Source organism: Oryzias latipes, chromosome 2 (genome assembly GCF_053564925.1).
Source record: "Oryzias latipes strain Hd-rR chromosome 2, Olatipes_Hd-rR_3.1".
Classification (NCBI taxonomy): Eukaryota; Metazoa; Chordata; class Actinopteri; order Beloniformes; family Adrianichthyidae; genus Oryzias; species Oryzias latipes.
The window spans coordinates 47,956,675-47,975,922 of NC_136238.1; the positions used below are offsets into that span (position 1 = coordinate 47,956,675).

The 19,248-nt window shown below is 42.6% G+C and overlaps 1 protein-coding gene and 1 long non-coding RNA gene across 12 annotated transcripts in view; one reads left to right on the forward strand and one right to left on the reverse strand.

The window, feature by feature from the left end:
* The window catches only part of LOC144988956 (NACHT, LRR and PYD domains-containing protein 12-like), a 254,086-nt gene that overhangs the window by 17,416 nt on the left and 217,422 nt on the right, over positions 1 to 19,248 (forward strand). For 6 of the 8 annotated variants that reach the window (XM_078940374.1, XM_078940365.1, XM_078940377.1 and 3 more), the window contains 2 exons: positions 12,509 to 12,685; positions 17,818 to 17,994. The exons of the other annotated variants lie outside the window; for them this stretch is intronic. In XM_078940374.1, the coding sequence (XP_078796500.1) occupies positions 12,509 to 12,685; positions 17,818 to 17,994 (354 nt within the window). The remainder of the gene's footprint in view (positions 1 to 12,508; positions 12,686 to 17,817; positions 17,995 to 19,248) is intronic. 8 annotated transcript variants of the gene reach the window in all.
* LOC144989411 (uncharacterized) lies at positions 2,283 to 5,039 on the reverse strand. Of its 4 annotated transcripts, none has more exons than XR_013653556.1 (4): positions 4,825 to 5,039; positions 3,470 to 3,537; positions 2,993 to 3,104; positions 2,283 to 2,884 (listed from the first exon to the last, which is right to left on the reverse strand). It is a non-coding gene; the product is annotated as an uncharacterized LOC144989411 (long non-coding RNA). The 4 variants fall into 4 exon arrangements; XR_013653560.1 differs by lacking the exon at positions 4,825 to 5,039 and adding an exon at positions 3,896 to 3,913; XR_013653557.1 differs by having other exon boundaries at positions 2,285 to 2,884; positions 3,452 to 3,537; positions 4,825 to 5,036.

Genomic DNA, 19,248 nt, shown 5'->3' on the forward strand with positions numbered 1-19,248 from the left:
TCAGAGTCTGATTGCTGCAGTTTCAGGTTGTTGGTGCCTGCATGTATGATAAATATGGAGTTATTTCAGTCTCAATAATCAGAAATGCACACAACCGGTTTTACAAATACACACGCTCCGATTCACAAATGTCATTTTATGCAAACGTGAAAAATAAATTCGGAAATACACACCCTGTGTTTCACAAACACACACATTGTGTTTCACAAATGCACACTAAATGTTTTACAAATGCACAATAAGTGTTTCTCACAAATGTGCACACTGTTTTTCACAAAAACATTTTAGAAATTCACAATAAATGTATCAGAAATGCAGACTAAGTGCTTCACAAACGTGATTTTTAGTTACACATGTGATGTGAACTCACAGATCATTCGAATTGCAGAATGTGCATTCAAAATCCCGTTCTCGTTTGTGAATCTCCCCGTGTGTGTGAGAGATTTTTCTACGGTGAATATTGAGACTCATCTGACGGAGCGGGTCGACTAATCTCACCATTGGCTAGTGAATCTGTGAATCAAACTCATTGGCAAAGCAGGCGGGTTCGCTTTTAGCCAATCGAATGGCCCCTTACACTTTCTCTACGCTTTCTGCAGGTGGCAAAAGCCCCGCCCATGTTTGATTCTGGACCAGTCGGTCGTTAGCGTGTTAGCTTTAGCATGGCTTGTCGGTTTATTTGCCTTCGGTTGTCAAAATTTACTGGCTTGCGCAACTTTTCAGTGGACCTGGGAGCAAGGCAACAGTGGTTGAATGCAGTTGACATTGAATCCATCGAACTCTGGACTGGTCATGAGATTTACAATGAACGTTTCACTCGAGATCGTTTGTACGTTATTCTCTTAGCTTTCATGCTAGCGTCATTTCAACACTCAGACACGGTCTTGATCATATGAAGGTGGAGGAGAAAAATCTTCAACTTCCACAGTAGGTTCTGTGGAGAAACTGGCATCACTTTGCTCCGTACCACGCAGTGGGACTACATTACCTCAAGTTCATCTCACTGTCAATCACAGATACCCAATACACCTCCCCTGCTCAGCCCAAAGTCACTTTGCTGGACCTTAATGTTATTTTTTTAATAACTCAAATGTCATTGATTTTATATGGTAACCATATACATATACACCTCTTGGCCAGGTCACCCTTGCAAAAAAGATCCTCATCTCTCTGGGTTTTATAACTGGTTAAATACTACACAACAAAAGATGGTCATAGAACAACAAAGTGCAAACATTCACCCTTTATTGCAGAGTAAAATTCAGTGAAAACATGGACAGATTAAAACATCAAAATTTAAGCAAATGTGGGATCTCTACTGATTTGAATTTTATTTAAACTGGAACTAATTTTCATAACATCCTTACATACAATAAAGTCCCTTGAACAATACAGCAGTATTGATTTGAACTCTGTCTTGCTCCCCTCAGTCTCTCTTCTTCTGTAAGTAATTATGTCGCCTAAATTAACTTCTGAACAAACGGGACAGTAAAGATGTAGGTCCACTCCCAAACGGTGTGAATTAAACAATGGGTTGATGTCGTCTTGCAGTTCCAACATTTGTGGACCCGAAAGGGGACTGTCCCATACCAGGACATTGATCCCAGGATGAGGTTCGGCCATGGATCCACTCTCCTCCCATTCAATCTCTGGAACCAGCATACCCTGACAAAAAAAAAGATACTGTTTATGAACAGCACTGTTTTTTTAATGTTTTAGATTATGTAGAAACAGAGACCCACTAATAATGACTTATATTGTTTCTAGCAGGCAGACCTCATATCTCCATAACTGTTTTTAATTTGCAAATAAGTGAACCTTAACAAAGTAGTGAGATTAGTACAGCTGATGGCTCATAATGCCATGCATTGTGATGCATTTTGAACTTGCAGATGTGCTATTCTTCCTACTTGATTTAAAAAACCAAACAATTTAGGGAAATAGTTTGCACCACACAACAACAATACTTTTCATTCATTTTTGATGAAAATTCCTTGTAGTCATTGTGATTTCATCATACTGTTCTTGATACTTTCCGCTTTAGTCGAACTGCACGCAAATCAGTTGTCCAGTACAGTGAGATTAAATAAAGCAGGGTTTTTCAACCAGTGTGCCGCGGCACACTAGTGTGCCGTGGGAGATGGTCAAGTGTGCCGTGGGGAATTGCCCTACTTCACTGATCTAAAAACATTTCCTATCTCCAGGAAATCAGCTCTTTGTTCATCCAAACAGGCACTGATAAAACACTGAGTAGTTAGGAATATGAAAGAACTTAAAATGACTTTTTCTTTGTGTTTATTTAATTCTATAAAATACATTTTGATAAGGTTGACCGTACCGCGATTTAGCTGCAGCTATAACCGTGTAAGGAAAAGTCCCGCCCCTTTAACTGTCTCCGCCAATCATTCTTGAAGGCTTAATCACATGTCATCAGTCTGACCAATCAGAAGTGGTTAAAGTCTTCACTTCCTTGTTCTTAATTCTGCTGATAAAGTCGCTCAGTTATAACAAAAATACCAGCTAAAGCTCGTCTTTAGCGGTGTAACTTTCCACAGATTCCGGTGTCAGACCGTGGAACAAGAGAACAAAGGTTGAAAAACACTGAAATAAAGCATTTACCCGGGGATCAGAAACAGGGTTCTGGGTCAAGCCCAACTGCCACAGCTGATTTGGTGTCATGCTTTGCTCAATCCTGATTGGATGGCTGTCCCACGCGTCACTAAAGACATCCAAACTGGCCTGAATGCGTGGTAGGAAGATTGTAATGGCAGCAGAATACGTGATGTTACTGATATTGAGCAAGTCTTGGTCCTCAGGAGAGTGCAGGATGTTGTAATATAAACCAGTAACACTCATGAAGACATCACACCAGAGGGGCTCAATCCTGTATTTGGAAAAAAGCAAAAAGAAATATTATATTGTCAGATTTATTTTTAATACATCATTCACTTTTATGTATATATTAAAGCGTCTAAAACTAGGTTCAACTCACCGTTGATTGTGTGTACACTTTTCCCACAATGAAGCCGTTTGTGTCAGTTGTACGTACTGTGAGCATTAACTCGGCTATGCCCACATTTTCTCCTCCGTGATCTCCTCTCACCCTGACAATAACATGAAAATCATGTCTCAAACACATAATTACAAATGCATCGCCAATACGGTAGACATCAATTTAAAATGTAATGTTCTTATGTATGATGCCAATAAGTAGAATTTCTAGGTTAGATAAATTGCAGGAGTGGGTTACATGTATCACTGGGGAAAAAATTGAGGTGACAGAGACTGTTAAGGGGGGGTAAAATGTTATTCATGAGGGGAAAGAGTTTTAGAGATGCCTTTGTTTTCAGAGAGGAGTCTAAAAAAAGTTATTTTATTTTTGTACAAATAACCAAGTACTTATACTGCCTGATATGTGAATAAAATATTTCTTTATGGATAACATGAATACCTCAGAGGAAAGCCTTACACGTTCACAGCGTCACTGAAGAAGGCCAAGTCTGCACAGTTGTTGTCTGCTATCTTCAGGTACAAGATCTATGGAATACAAGTACAAATACTTTCAACTACAGATATTTACAGGGGCAAAAATGCTAAATTCCCAATTGATAGGTAAAACAGTAATACAATAGGATGATAAAATATGAAATAGAATAGAATAGAAAGGTATTTAGGATGTCACGCTTCAGCAATTCCTAGAGAATAAATAAAAACACGACAAACATGGATTAGATCATTTAGCTGTCTGAGATTAAATTACATAATTTTCAAATATTAGAAAGGGGAATTTTTTAAAACACTCTTGCTATGATAACTTGAGCTTGTAGTAAAGAACACCTTTAAAAAAAATCAGAGACTAGACTCTGATCACAGGAAGCCTGTGTGTAATACTTACAGTAACTTCTACTCAAATCACTGTTGACAGCATATTTCTCCCATCCGCCCTTTCTGTGACTACTTATCGACTACAAAACAGCCTAAAAACATCATAATGTTTGGGATTCTTGTCATTTCGTCATTGGAAGTAAAGATACAGGGAATTTAGTGGCTGTCACTCTGATCTGACACAATCTCACAGGGCTGGTCATCACAATGAATACGGGTTCTAACGTTAGAACTTAATGAGGCTTCTTTCATTCAACAGTGGATTCACGTCTGTTATATTTAAAAAATGCCCTTTTCATGAATGTCATATGAATTAACTTTGTTGCACATATCCACCCCGTCTTAAAGTCTGGGTTGTGAAAAGACTTTAACCCGGATCGCGTTTACATAAAGGCAGCACACGGAACAGCTAACTTACTAGCTAGTTAGCATAGCATCAGTGTTTAAACAAATCGCCGTCTCCAAATCAATACTTTTTATTAAACTTTCTGTGCTGCTGTAAATCCGGCATGTTTTTCCCCTTAGTTCTATCTGAATCATGTTAAGAACCTACAGATTGGCTGTATATCTAGCTTGAACCGACACCGGCTTAAACTCCCCTCACACTCACAGGGCAGGCAGACACAATTTGCGTCGAAAGCCGGCTAGTTTCGAGGCCCCTGGTTGGTTGTAGTTACTCGTGTTGTGTGAAGAGCTGGTATGCCAAGTATAAAACTTGACAAAACCATCATAAGTCCTCCCCCGCTTTCATAAAAAATATGACCGCACAAGCTAAGCTAAGCTAATTTGCGGTGGGGGTACTCTGCAAACGACTCGGCTGAAGTGTTCATCAAGCATTCACACATGTCACTTGGCAAAGGAGAACGCTTCAACTTAGTATTCAATAACATTACAGGATGTACAACGAGGGAATAATAATCAAATAAGTGCATTATTTACGGGCTGAGACTGATCCCGTTCAGAAGACCTCTCCGCCATGTTTGCCGCCCGCGTCCTCCCAACTGCTGTGTTGAACAGCTCCCTCCCTCGTCAGTTGAGAGTGAAGAGTGTAAGGGGCCATTCGATTGGCTAAAAGCGAACCCGCCTGCTTTGCCGATGAGTTTGATTGACAGATTCACTAGCCAATGGTGACATTAGTCAGCCTGCTCCGTCAGCGGGGTGAAGAGCAGCGGCCTCCGCTCCAGCGGGCTCAGGTGGAGAAATGGGAGCTCCATAATGATGTTTCCGGACAGACAGTAATCCAGCGTGAAGACCTGGGGCCTCATTTATAAACGTTGCGTACGCACAAAAGAAGGCGTACGCCACTCTCTACGCAATAGTTGAGATTTATAAAAAGCAAACTTGACGGGAAAATGTGCGGTCCTTCACGCAAGCTCTGACCCAGGCGTACGCACAAAAACGGGTGAAATGAGAAACGGCGACACCGTCGGCAGATGGAAGAAACACGTGAAAGTGACAGTGTGTGCCAAATCGTGCCGGCATGTGCTGTGCTACACAATGTGGCACAGCTTAAAAACGTGCCTCTACCCCCTGGCGCCGATTGCTGTGTTGGCCCCGACCCTGAACCCCATCCCCACGCATTTGAGCCAAACGCTGCTGCTGTGTGCCAGCGTTTGGAAGTGATGCGTCGCTTGTAAAGAACAACAAGAGGTGTGGAAAATATTATTTATTTAAGAATTCCTTCATCGTGCAGTTTATTTCAGTCAGGGTGATCTTGATTTCGCCCAACTCCTTGGCCACCTCTCTGATTGAACTACTGACTTCCCTCTGCATTTCAAGGACTGCATCGGTGAGGACATGTCCAATGCTGGAGGGTTAAGAGCCGCGTGCCGTGGAGACGCTGGGTCCAGACGGCTGCTCAGCTGCAGCATCGTAACCACTGGCCCCGCTGGAACACCCAGCAACTAAAATAAAATTGTATAAAAAAAAAAAAAAATAAAACCTGTGTCAGCCTGACCCTGGCGCGTCGGGGGCCCCTCCGTCTCAGTCAGGTGACTGAGGCGGAGGAGGACGCCGATAAGGGGGACTTATCGGCGTAGGATTTGCGTCAGAAGTGGCGTACGGATGAAACATAGGACGTGCGTACGCACAGAAATATTCAGATTTATAAAACCGTGCGCACGCACATCCTACGCATCTTTCTCTTAATAAATCACAACCAATTCTAAATGCTGCGCAGCTTTTGCGGCCTCATGACACGCCTATAGTTGCCCATAAATAGTCCGTGAAACGCCCACAAATGAATATTCATTGATTGCGAAACCATGCCAAACACGGAGAGGAAATCAAAAAAACGTAACTTCACTCAATGTGAAGTAGAAGTTATCGTTGGCGAGGTGGAAAAGAGGAGAATAATGTTGTTTGGAGGGCACAGTGTGGGCATTACTAATGCCAAAAAGGAACGTGAGTGGCAAACGGCGGCAGACGCTGTAAATGCTGCAGCCTCACAACCTCGGACCGTGGCCGAAATAAAAAAGGAATGGTCGGACATCAAAGTCAAGGCAAAAAAACGTCTAGCGCTGAACCCCCCCCCCCCCCCCACACACACACACACACACACACACACACACACCCGTGTCTGCCACGGGTGTGGGGGGGACACCGGAGCTGACCCCTCCTGATGAGAGACTGGCGGCAATAATTGGGGAATCCCTTTTAAGTGGAGTGGTGACTAAGGCGCAGGGGGACACCGACGCGCCAGATGCACCGGGTGACACACCCCCAAAAGCCCGCAGAGGAAGTCTGAACCGGCTCATAAGCCACTCGTCCTCGTTTGCCAACAAGTCTCCTTGCTGTCTAAAGATGTGTTCACTCCGAATTCTTCCATTTGCCACATCTTCTCAGAGCGTAAGATCAGCCATTGTGCGTCATTACGCATTGTGATGGGGCATTTTATTTTCCTCCATTTAATTACATCTGACAAGCTACAGATGTCAGTAATAATCAACGTGGAAATGGGAAATTGTTCAGCGCAAATGTAATTTCTTGTTGCTTTCTGAATGGTTGAGACATACGCCATACATTGTTTCATCAAAAATAAAACAAACTAAAGGTATATGCATGAATACCATTATTCCATAGCTTATGAAGAAATGTTTTACTATGAAAACAACTTTCCCCAGTGGACAATTAATGCATCTCTCTCTATCTATCCATCTGTCTGTCTGCACCTATATCTGCTCCGCCAGACGGACACATTGACGGGAATGTCAGTTTTGTACATTATTTCGTTCTGTTAACTTTATTGTTTATGAGGATGAATTGCACAACATGCCAATATTGCAGAACATATTTCACTTTTCTTTTTGCAAATATGTGTTCATTTGAATTTCTGTTGTAATTATCGTTTGATTTTTTTTTTTGTTTGTTTCACTGCTGATCGATCAAACGGGTGTTGGTGTAGCTGTTAATTGTAAGACTTGCTTTGTGAAGTCTTCATGTTATTTCTGAGAGGCAGTATTGTCATTTTCACTTTCACGTGTTTCTTCCATCTGCCGACGGTGTCGCCGTTTCTCATTTCACCCGTTTTTGTGCGTACGCCTGGGTCAGAGCTTGCGTGAAGGACCGCACATTTTCCCCTCAAGTTTGCTTTTTATAAATCTCAACTACTGCGTAGAGAGTGGCGTACGCCTTCTTTTGTGCGTACGCAACGTTTATAAATGAGGCCCCTGGCCTCCACTGCAGAGCTGGTGTTGGTGGTGCTCGGAGCCCCGTCCATCCGCTCCCACCCGTTGTTTTTACGGCCACATATTTGAATTATGTTGCTGTCCGTGGCGGTGGAATGGGCTTCGGCGGGAATTTCTCCAAACCATGGAAGGGTTTGAGACAGGGAGCGGTTGGTGTTAATGGAAAGCTGTAGTTGTTGGATGTACTTAGACTGGGAAGCAGATACTGAAAGAATTTTCTCTATCAGAGCAGATCTTTCTCTGAGCTCCAGTCTAAGTTTCTGAACAGTTTCCTTAAGTTGGCAATGTCCTGGGTCACAGTCGTTGGGAGTGCATGAAACTCCGTCTGGACGAGCGGCAGCCATCTTTCCAATCTAGTTAGATCCACTAGAAATGAAAAACTGTCACTTAGTTGTTAAAAACAACTATATGTGTTTAATTTACAGCTAAGCAAAAATGCTTTAGTCATGAAGAAAAAAACTGTTCAAAGGGTTCAGACCAGAATAAATCCCAACAAATATGCCTAGAAAACATGTCAGAACCACAATCCAGCCAGTCTTCAAAGCGCTGAACAGAACCAGCAGCTACAGATGATATTCTGTTGGACTGAAATCAGGAGGGACTCTCTCAGTCTGTCTGTGGTAGAGGGAAGATCTTAAGCCCGAGTCAGAACCCCACCCCACCTGAATTTCGGGTCGGGCACTAAATGACAATCATTACGTTTGGGTCGGGTCAGGTCGGGCTTCTCTCCCGCTGACTTTTTTAATAAATATATTGAAATGTCTGCAAAGAAGCTCCTTAGGTGGGCGGTTATCAAACAGCTCTTTGTTAATCCTGTTTGTCAGAACGGTTACCGCATGAACCCAAAGGCACAGCCAGCTTCTGCTTACTCAGAGGGATAATGTTCACCAGACACACACACACACACACACGTAGACCCGCCCCCTCTATCCCACCACTCACCAGCCCACCGTTGATTGACATACACTGTGGCAGAAAGAGGGGGGCGCCGGCCACCTGCAGCTCTGCACACGTGTCATGAATGTAATCTTCCCTCCATAAGTCTGCATCTATTTTGTATCCCTGATATGGAGCAGCTAGAAGTCAAGGATAAACTCCAGACAGGGGAACTGAAAAGGCAAACACGCACCACAGCTGCAGTATTTCTCTGTGTAATGAAGCGAGTGCTCATCATCAAGATCTCTCTTTCACTCTCTTTGTCTGGCCTCTTATTCTGTGTTCCAGTGTTATTTCATTGTGCAAATGCATTTATCATGATCATAAAAATATGTAGATTATTTTAACCTTAAGGAATCTGGTGTTTTTTTCTGCCTAAAATACTATGGGATACATTGAAATTTCGGGTTTGCTTCAAGCTCGGGCCTGCAAACCAAGTTAATTGGTCGGGTTTGGGCCGGGTTGGGTTTTAATGCCCGCGGGCCTGGGTCGGGTCGGGCTGGGGTTTTTAGCCCCCATCTTATCTCTAGTCTGTGGGGGGGCAGTCCCCCAAGCTGATGGTGGGCTCTGCCTTGTAGCTCCACACAGTTCTCAATGCAGTCCTGGTCTTCATCAGATGAAGACCCTGGAGTCAGCAGAAGAGCAGCTCTTTTTTTAGGTGGTGGGGGCTCCTCCAGTGGTTCTTGCTTTCTAGGCCTCCTGCTATGCCCCTCCCTGAGTGAAACACTGACTGACCTTCACACCTCTGGTCTCTGCTGGGTCATCCTCACAGGTTTCATCACTACAGATGACACAATGCTGGCAGCACCACTGAGCAGGACACAAACTTCTGTCCTCCAGGATCCCTGATGGACCTTTAATACAAATAGATATCATGAATTTCAACTTAATAAAAAGGGAAACACAGACGGATAACTAAGTTAGCTACAATGCTCTAGCACTTCCTCCAGCTTCTTCAGCTTATCCACTTCAGCTAGGGTTGCCATGAAGACGTTGGTTGGATGTAGGACCATCTGTCAGTGGTTCTGTGTTTGTCAGTATTGATCATTTCCTGTTCCACTTGGTAGTCAGATCCTGTGTGAGGGACTCTGTCTTCTGTTGATCATTCTGTTTGTGTTCCAGCTCTGCTGCATTAGCAGGACTATGTTGAACATGGACCACTAACTTCCTGCATTTAGCTATTGTGCTGTCAGATTGTCAGATAAATGCATCTAGACATTAAAGAAAAACACAATTAGAAACAACAGACCACAACAAGAATCAAGTTTCTCATGCACAAGGGAGAAAAGCAAGAGTGACAGAAGACGTCCACCATGCTTCTCTTCTCAAAGGACTGCTTCACCTATGCACCTTTCTCACCTGTGCACCTTTCTCACCTGTGCACCTTTCTCACCTGTGCACCTTTCTGAACTATGCACCTCTCTCACCTGTGCACCTCTCTCACCTGTGCAACTTTCTCACCTGTGCACCTTTCTGAACTATGCACCTCTCTCACCTGTGCACCTCTCTCACCTGTGCACCTTTCTCACCCGTGCACCTCTCACACCTGTGCACCTTTCTCACCTGTGCACCTCTCTCACCTGTGCACCTCTCTCACCTGTGCACCTTTCTCACCTGTGCACCTTTCTCACCTCTGCACCTTTCTCAACAAAAGTCAAAACTCAAAATCCGTGATTAACTCCGTCAAAAGAAATTGAAATAGATTCAAACGTTTATGCTCCACGCGACGGCAGGAGCGTCTGAGCGCACGAGTGTGTTCGTTGATCCAAGGCTCCGAGTTTACAGCGTTTAACCTTAAAGGAGCAATAACGTCTGAAATGCCCACAAACATGGTTCAAATCCTGCAGGACCTCATCAACGTTTCCACACTGGACGTCCAAGGAGGAAACCTCAGAAGCTGAGAAAGCCGCTGAGAACTGCAGCGCCGTCTGCGCTGGAGTCAGGCGGCAGCGGTAAAAGATCAAAAGGAATGCTGAAATCTCCAAACACGCCAGGCTTCTCAGGAAGCGTTAGCAGATTGAGAACACTTGGGTTAAAGGCTGCAGGATCTACGTCAAACCACTCAGTCCACCGGTTAAAGTTAACAATAATGTTGGGGGAAGAATTAGGGTAAAAATAAGAGTTTAGGGTAATGGGTTAAGCTTAGGGTAAAATTAAGGGGTAGAGTTAAGGTTAATTTTAAGGGTAATGTCAATGTACAAAAAAGGTTTAGGTAAATATGTATAGCTAAGGGTAAAAGGAAGGGGTAAAGTTAAGGGTAATGCTAAGTTTAAAAAAAGAATGGGTAAATATGCTGAGGCTAAGGGTAAAGTCACGGAAGATTAAGTAAATGTTAAGTTAAGGGTAAAATTAAGGGCTGAGGTTAAGGTGAATTGATTTTTTCAATGAACATTCATAAAACTTCACAGTGATGATTTGAGTTTGAAATTCTTTTATTTTAGTAAACACATTATATAAATAAATGTTTTGTTAATCTTCCAATTATTTTATTAGAAACTTTAGTTCCACACTGTTACCTGTTGCACAGGGAAGGTAATTAGTGAGACACCTGCCTTCACCGCGTGGTCACTGCCCCTCCCTGTTCAGTTGGAGTGAACAGTCTGTTTTCTGCAGTCTCCTCAATATTGTAAGTTAGCTGTTGAAATACGGGTATTAGCTTCTTAAATATGTATAAATAACTGACATGAAACTGCTGTAGAATCGTTTACATTTATTTTTAACTATCTTTTTATGTTTTTTTGGAGCCACTTTTGATCACGCTTCTTTTTTCCTTTGCATGTAGGGAGCTGCACTTGTGCTGTCCACTAATGCCGTGTTCTTTTGTGCTGTTTTAAAGGCATTAAAGATGCAGTGACCAGAGTAGTCTCGTCCTCCTTATTGTGCATCGGCGACCAAACTGAATCTGTTACAAAGGGTAATGTTAAGGGAAAAAAGGAGGGGTGATTATAGATAGATGGACAGCAGTGGCCATTTCTAGACAGCAATGTCACAAAATGAATGGTCAAATATGTACTATTGTATTAACATTTTATTGTCTAAATGCGTTAAAACGTTCATCTCACAGACGAGTTCATTCAGAATCAGTTACATATAGCAGGTCGGCTGACTGGATCATATATATTCCTGCAGCGTCACAGTGCATTTCCCTATAGACATCCATTGACTTCAATGGGGCTGCTTGGAACAGTTTTTTTCAGCGCTTTGAAACTAGACGGTCATTGGATAAATGCTGCGATTATGTCCCGCCCACGGACACTCAACCTCTATGGGGTGAATGGGGAGTGGGCTGTCTTTCTGTTCCTGTTGATGTCTGAGGAGTAGACGACAGTGACGATGGATGGATTTACGCAGATCAATAAGCAAAAAATAGTCCTGCAGAATTTACTTTTAAATAAATAGACAATTTTATGAAAATGAGCTTCCCCTCTCTGACAGACCAGTAGCTGCCACTGATAGCAGGCTGAGAGCTGAGAATTAAAATCCAGATTTTCCCAAAAATGATCTTCTAAACAACAAATTGAACTGAATCAATAAAACAGAAATTGATCTGTCGACCGGCCCTATATCCAGATATGATCACACAACAGGCCAGATGTGGCCCCCCAGCCTTGAGCTTGACCCAAATGTCCTGAAGGATTTCTGGGTGATAAAAATGATTTTCACATTTTAGGATTCAAGATGAAGAAATACAATTTTATCTGACATTTTTGAAATGGAAGCTTTAAATCTATTGGATTGTAAATATTTAGTCATGAATAATTCCTGATGATCAATGACATTTCAATTCCTCGTCTGTTTGAACTTCATTTCAAGTCATTTCTAATCTGTCATTTTCATTCCTGATCATGTTTTTGGGTCCAAATCCAACAGAAATGAGCAAACAGTGAAAATGTCATCTGTCAGTCTGTCATCAGGGCGGGTCCCACCTGACTGAATGGACCAAGTTCCTGGACCTCCAGCTGCATCACTGCTCCTGAACACACTTTTCTGTCTCATTGCAGGTTGAAGTGGTGCAGTTTGTCAGAGATCAGCTGTGAAGTTCTGGTCTCAGCTCTGAAGAAAAATCCATCTAACCTGACAGAACTGGACCTGAGTGTGAACCAGAACCTGCAGGATTCAGGAGTTGTTGATCTGTGTGGTTTTCTGGAGAGTCCAGACTGCAGACTGCAGACTCTGAGGTCAGTAAAGAAGCTGAACTCCCTGAAGGATGAGAAGAACGGATCAGGTGAAGAACTTTCTGATGTTTCACTGGAAGATTTTCTGTCTACAGCCGTGTTTGAAACAAACTGATGATTGGTTCAGATTTTCTTCATCAATTGAATTGATTGTTCTGATGATTGATAGAAACTGATCTGTTTCAATCAGGATCTTGTAGATCAGGATCTCCAACCTATTTTAGAACACGGATCCATTTCATGTCAGAAAAATGTTCACAGATCGGCCTGTAGAAAGTTCAAGTTGGCGTCCAAATTAGTTTCAGCTTCCAGTTTTCAGAAAACCATTCAAAGGATTCTACATCAAATCTATTTGAAGAAAATAGTTTGAAAAGATCTCTAAATATTGAATCTAGAACAGAGACTTCCTTTGAATGTCACTAGAACAACAAAAACACACAAAGTGTTCTTTGGTCAGAGCATCATTCAGTCACTGAAACCAGAAAGGACTGCAGATTCATTTACCACTAGAAATGAAAAACTGTTATTTAGTTATTAAAAACAATTAATTATATGTGTTTAATTTACAGCTAAGCAAAAATGCTTTAGTCATTAAGGAAAAATCTGTTAAAAGGGTTCAGACAAGAATAAATCCCAACAAATATGCCTAAAAAACATGTCAGAACCACAATCCAGCCAGTTTTCAAAGCACTGAACAGAACCAGCAGCTGCAGATGATATTCTGTTGGACTAAAAGCAGGAGGGACTCTAGACTTTCTCAGTCTGTCTGTGGTAGAGGTAAGATCTTAAGCCCGAGTCAGAACCCGACCCGACCCGACCCGAATTTCGCTGACTTTTTTAATAAATATATTGTAATGTCTGCAAAGAAGCTCCTTAGGTGGGCGGTTGTCAAACAGCTCTTTATTAATCCAGGATGTCAGAACGGTTACCGCATAAACCCAAAGGCTCAGCCAGCTTCTTACTCAGAGGGAGAACGTTCACCGAACACACACGTAGACCCCGCCCCCTCCCACCACTCACCAGTCCACCGTTGATTGACAGACACTGTGGTCCAGCAAGAAAGAGGGGGGCGCCGGCCCCCCGCAGCTCTGCACACGTGTCATGAATGTAATCTTCCCTCCCCAGGTCCGCATCTATTTTGTATCCCTGATATGGAGCAGCTAGAAGTCAAGGATAAACTCCAGACAGGGGAACTGAAAAGGCAAACATGCACCACAGCTGCAGTATTTCTCCGTGTAATGAAGCGAGTGCTCATCATCAAGATCTCTGTTTCCCTCTCTCTGTCTGGCCTCTTATTCTGTGTTCCAGTGTTATTTCGTTGTGCAAATGAATTTATCATTATCATAAAAATATGTAGATTATTTTAATCTTAAGAAATCTGGTGTTTTTTTCTGCCAAAAATACTATGGGATACATTGAAATTTCGGGTTTGCTTCAAGCTCGGGCCTGCAGATCAAGTTAATTGGTCGGGTTTGGGCCGGGTTGGGTTTTAATGCCCGCGGGCCTGGGTCGGGTCGGGCTGGGGTTTTTAGCCCCCATCTTATCTCTAGTCTGTGGGGGGGAGCCCACCATCAAGCTGATGGTGGGCTCTGCCTTGTAGCTCCACACAGTTCTCAATGCAGTCCTGGTCTTCATCAGATGAAGACCCTGGAGTCAGCAGAAGAGCAGCTCTTTTTTTAGGTGGTGGGGGCTCCTCCAGTGGTTCTTGCTTTCTAGGCCTCCTGCTATGCCCCTCCCTGAGTAAAGCACTGACTGACCTCCACACCTCTGGTCTCTGCTGGGTCATCCTCACAGGTTTCATCACTACAGATGACACAATGCTGGCAGCACCACTGAGCAGGACACAGACTTCTGTCCTCCAGGATCCCTGATGGACCTTTAATAGAAATAGATATCATGAATTTCAACTTAATATAAAAGAGAAACACAGACAGATAACTGAGTTAGCTACATTGCTCTAGCACTTCCTCCAGCTTCTTCAGCTTATCCACTTCAGCTAGGGTTGCCATGAAGACGTTGGTTGGTTGTAGGACCATCTGTCAGTGGTTCTGTGTTTGTCAGTATTGATCATTTCCTGTTCCACCTGGTAGTCAGATCCTGTGTGAGGGACTCTGTCTTCTGATGATCAATCTGTTTGTGTTCCAGCTCTGCTGCATAGCAGGACTATGTTGAACATGGACCACTAACTTCCTGCATTTAGCTATTGTGCTGTCAGATTGTCAGATAAATGCATCTAGACATTAAAGAAAAACACAATTAGAAACAACAGACCACAACAAGAATCAAGTTTCTCATGCACAAGGGAGAAAAGCAAAAGTGACAGAAGACGTCCACCATGCTTCTCTTCTCAAAGGACTGCTTCACCTATGCACCTTTCTCACCTGTGCACCTTTCTCACCTGTGCACCTTTCTCACCTGTGCACCTTTCTCACCTGTGCACCTCTCTCACCTATGCACCTTTCTCACCTGTGCACCTTTCTCACCTGTGCACCTTTCCGAACTATGCACCTCTCTCACCTATGCACCTTTCTCACCTGTGCACCTTTCTGAACTATGCACCTCTCTCACCTGTGCACCTCTCTCACCTGTGCAACTTTCTCACCTGTGCACCTTTCTGAACTATGCACCTCTCTCACCTGTGCACCTCTCTCACCTGTGCACCTTTCTCACCTGTGCACCTCTCACACCTGTGCACCTCTCTCACCTGTGCACCTCTCTCACCTGTGCACCTTTCTCACCTGTGCACCTTTCTCACCTCTGCACCTTTCTCAACAAAAGTCAAAACTCAAAATCCGTGATTAACTCCGTCAAAAGAAATTGAAATAGATTCAAACGTTTATGCTCCACGCGACGGCAGGAGCGTCTGAGCGCACGAGTGTGTTCGTTGATCCAAGGCTCCGAGTTTACAGCGTTTAACCATAAAGGAACAATAACGTCTGAAATGCCCACAAACATGGTTCAAATCCTGCAGGACCTCATCAACGTTTCCACACTGGACGTCCAAGGAGGAAACCTCAGAAGCTGAGAAAGCCGCTGAGAACTGCAGCGCCGTCTGCGCTGGAGTCAGGCGGCAGCGGTAAAAGATCAAATTCAAATGGAAAAGGAATGCTGAAATCTCCAAACACGCCAGGCTTCTCAGGAAGCGTTAGCAGATTGAGAACACTTGGGTTAAAGGCTGCAGGATCTACGTCAAACCGCTCAGTCCACCGGTTAAAGTTAACAATAATGTTGGGGGAAGAATTAGGGTAAAAATAAGAGTTTAGGGTAATGGGTTAAGCTTAGGGTAAAATTAAGGGGTAGAGTTAAGGTTAATTTTAAGGGTAATGTCAATGTACAAAAAAGGTTTAGGTAAATATGTATAGCTAAGGGTAAAAGGAAGGGGTAAAGTTAAGGGTAATGCTAAGTTTAAAAAAAGAATGGGTAAATATGCTGAGGCTAAGGGTAAAGTCACGGAAGATTAAGTAAATGTTAAGTTAAGGGTAAAATTAAAGGCTGAGGTTAAGGTGAATTGATTTTTTCAATGAACATTCATAAAACTTCACAGTGATGATTTGAGTTTGAAATTCTTTTATTTTAGTAAACACATTATATAAATAAATGTTTTGTTAATCTTCCAATTATTTTATTAGAAACTTTAGTTCCACACTGTTACCTGTTGCACAGGGAAGGTAATTAGTGCGACACCTGCCTTCACCACGTGGTCACTGCCCCTCCCTGTTCAGTTGGAGTGAACAGTCTGTTTTCTGCAGTCTCCTCAATATTGTAAGTTAGCTGTTGAAATACGGGTATTAGCTTCTTAAATATGTTTAAATAACTGACATGAAACTGCTGTAGAATCGTTTACATTTATTTTTAACTATCTTTTTATGTTTTTTTGGAGCCACTTTTGATCACGCTTCTTTTTTCCTTTGCATGTAGGGAGCTGCACTTGTGCTGTCCACTAATGCCGTGTTCTTTTGTGCTGTTTTAAAGGCATTAAAGATGCAGTGACCAGAGTAGTCTCGTCCTCCTTATTGTGCATCGGCGACCAAACTGAATCTGTTACAAAGGGTAATGTTAAGGGAAAAAAGGAGGGGTGATTATAGATAGATGGACAGCAGTGGCCATTTCTAGACAGCAATGTCACAAAATGAATGGTCAAATATGTACTATTGTATTAACATTTTATTGTCTAAATGCGTTAAAACGTCCATCTCACAGACGAGTTCATTCAGAATCAGTTACATATAGCAGGTCGGCTGACTGGATCATATATTCCTGCAGCGTCACAGTGCATTTCCCTATAGACATCCATTGACTTCAATGGGGCTGCTTGGAACAGTTTTTTTCAGCGCTTTGAAACTAGACGGTCATTGGATAAATGCTGCGATTATGTCCCGCCCACGGACACTCAACCTCTATGGGGTGAATGGGGAGTGGGCTGTCTTTCTGTTCCTGTTGATGTCTGAGGACTAGACGACAGTGACGATGGATGGATTTACGCAGATCAATAAGCAAAAAATAGTCCTGCAGAATTTACTTTTAAATAAATGGACAATTTTATGAAAATGAGCTTCCCCTCTCTGACAGACCAGTAGCTGCCACTGATAGCAGGCTGAGAGCTGAGAATTAAAATCCAGATTTTCCCAAAAATGATCTTCTAAACAACAAATTGAACTGAATCAATAAAACAGAAATTGATCTATCGACCGGCCCTATATCCAGATATAATCACACAACAGGCCAGATGTGGCCCACCAGCCTTGAGCTTGACCCAAATGTCCTGAAGGATTTCTGGGTGATAAAAATGATTTTCACATTTTAGGATTCAAGATGAAGAAATACAATTTTATCTGACATTTTTGAAATGGAAGCTTTAAATCTATTGGATTGTAAATATTTAGTCATGAATAATTCCTGATGATCAATGACATTTCAATTCCTCGTCTGTTTGAACTTCATTTCAAGTCATTTCTAATCTGTCATTTTCATTCCTGATCATGTTTTTGGGTCCAAATCCAACAGAAATGAGCAAACAGTGAAAATGTCATCTGTCAGTTTGTCATCAGGGCGGGTCCCACCTGACTGAATGGACCAAGTTCCTGGACCTCCAGCTGCATCACTGCTCCTGAACACACTTTTCTGTCTCATTGCAGGTTGAAGTGGTGCAATTTGTCAGAGATCAGCTGTGAAGTTCTGGTCTCAGCTCTGAAGAAAAACCCGTCTAATCTGACAGAACTGGACCTGAGCTGGAACCAGAACCTGCTGTACTCAGGAGTTGTTCATCTGTGTGGTTTTCTGGAGAGTCCAGACTGCAGACTGCAGACTCTGAGGTCAGTAAAGAAGCTGAACTCCCTGAAGGATGAGAAGAACGGATCAGGTGAAGAACTTTCTGATGTTTCACTGGAAGATTTTCTGTCTACAGCCGTGTTTGAAACAAACTGATGATTGGTTCAGATTTTCTTCATCAATTGAATTGATTGTTCTGATGATTGATAGAAACTGATCTGTTTCAATCAGGATCTTGTAGATCAGGATCTCCAACCTATTTTAGAACACGGATCCATTTCATGTCAGAAAAATGTTCACAGATCGGCCTGTAGAAAGTTCAAGTTGGCGTCCAAATTAGTTTTAGCTTCCATTTTTCAGAAAACCATTCAAAGGATTCTACATCAAATCTATTTGAAGAGAATAGTTTGAAAAGATCTTTAAATATTGAATCTAGAACAGAGACTTCCTTTGAATGTCACTAGAACAACAAAAACACACAAAGTGTTCTTTGGTCAGAGCATCATTCAGTCACTGAAACCAGAAATGACTGCAGATTCATTTACCACTAGAAATGAAAAACTGTCACTTAGTTATTAAAAACAATTAATTATATGTGTTTAATTTACAGCTAAGCAAAAATGCTTTAGTCATTAAGGAAAAATCTGTTAAAAGGGTTCAGACAAGAATAAATCCCAACAAATATGCCTAAAAACATGTCAGAACCACAATCCAGCCAGTTTTCAAAGCACTGAACAGAACCAGCAGCTGCAGATGATATTCTGTTGGACTAAAAGCAGGAGGGACTCTAGACTTTCTCAGTCTGTCTGTGGTAGAGGTAAGATCTTAAGCCCGAGTCAGAACCCGACCCGACCCGACCCGAATTTCGCTGACTTTTTTAATAAATATATTGTAATGTCTGCAAAGAAGCTCCTTAGGTGGGCGGTTGTCAAACAGCTCTTTATTAATCCAGGATGTCAGAACGGTTACCGCATAAACCCAAAGGCTCAGCCAGCTTCTTACTCAGAGGGAGAACGTTCACTGGACACACACGTAGACCCCGCCCCCTCCCACCACTCACCAGTCCACCGTTGATTGACAGACACTGTGGTCCAGCAAGAAAGAGGGGACAGATCCTGTGTTCCAGCTCTGCTGCATAGCAGGACTATGTTGAGCATGGACCACTAACTTTCTGCATTTAGCTATTGTGCTGTCAGATTGTCAGATAAATGCATCTAGACATTAAAGAAAAACACAATTAGAAACAACAGACCACAACAAGAATCAAGTTTCTCATGCACAAGGGAGAAAAGCAAAAG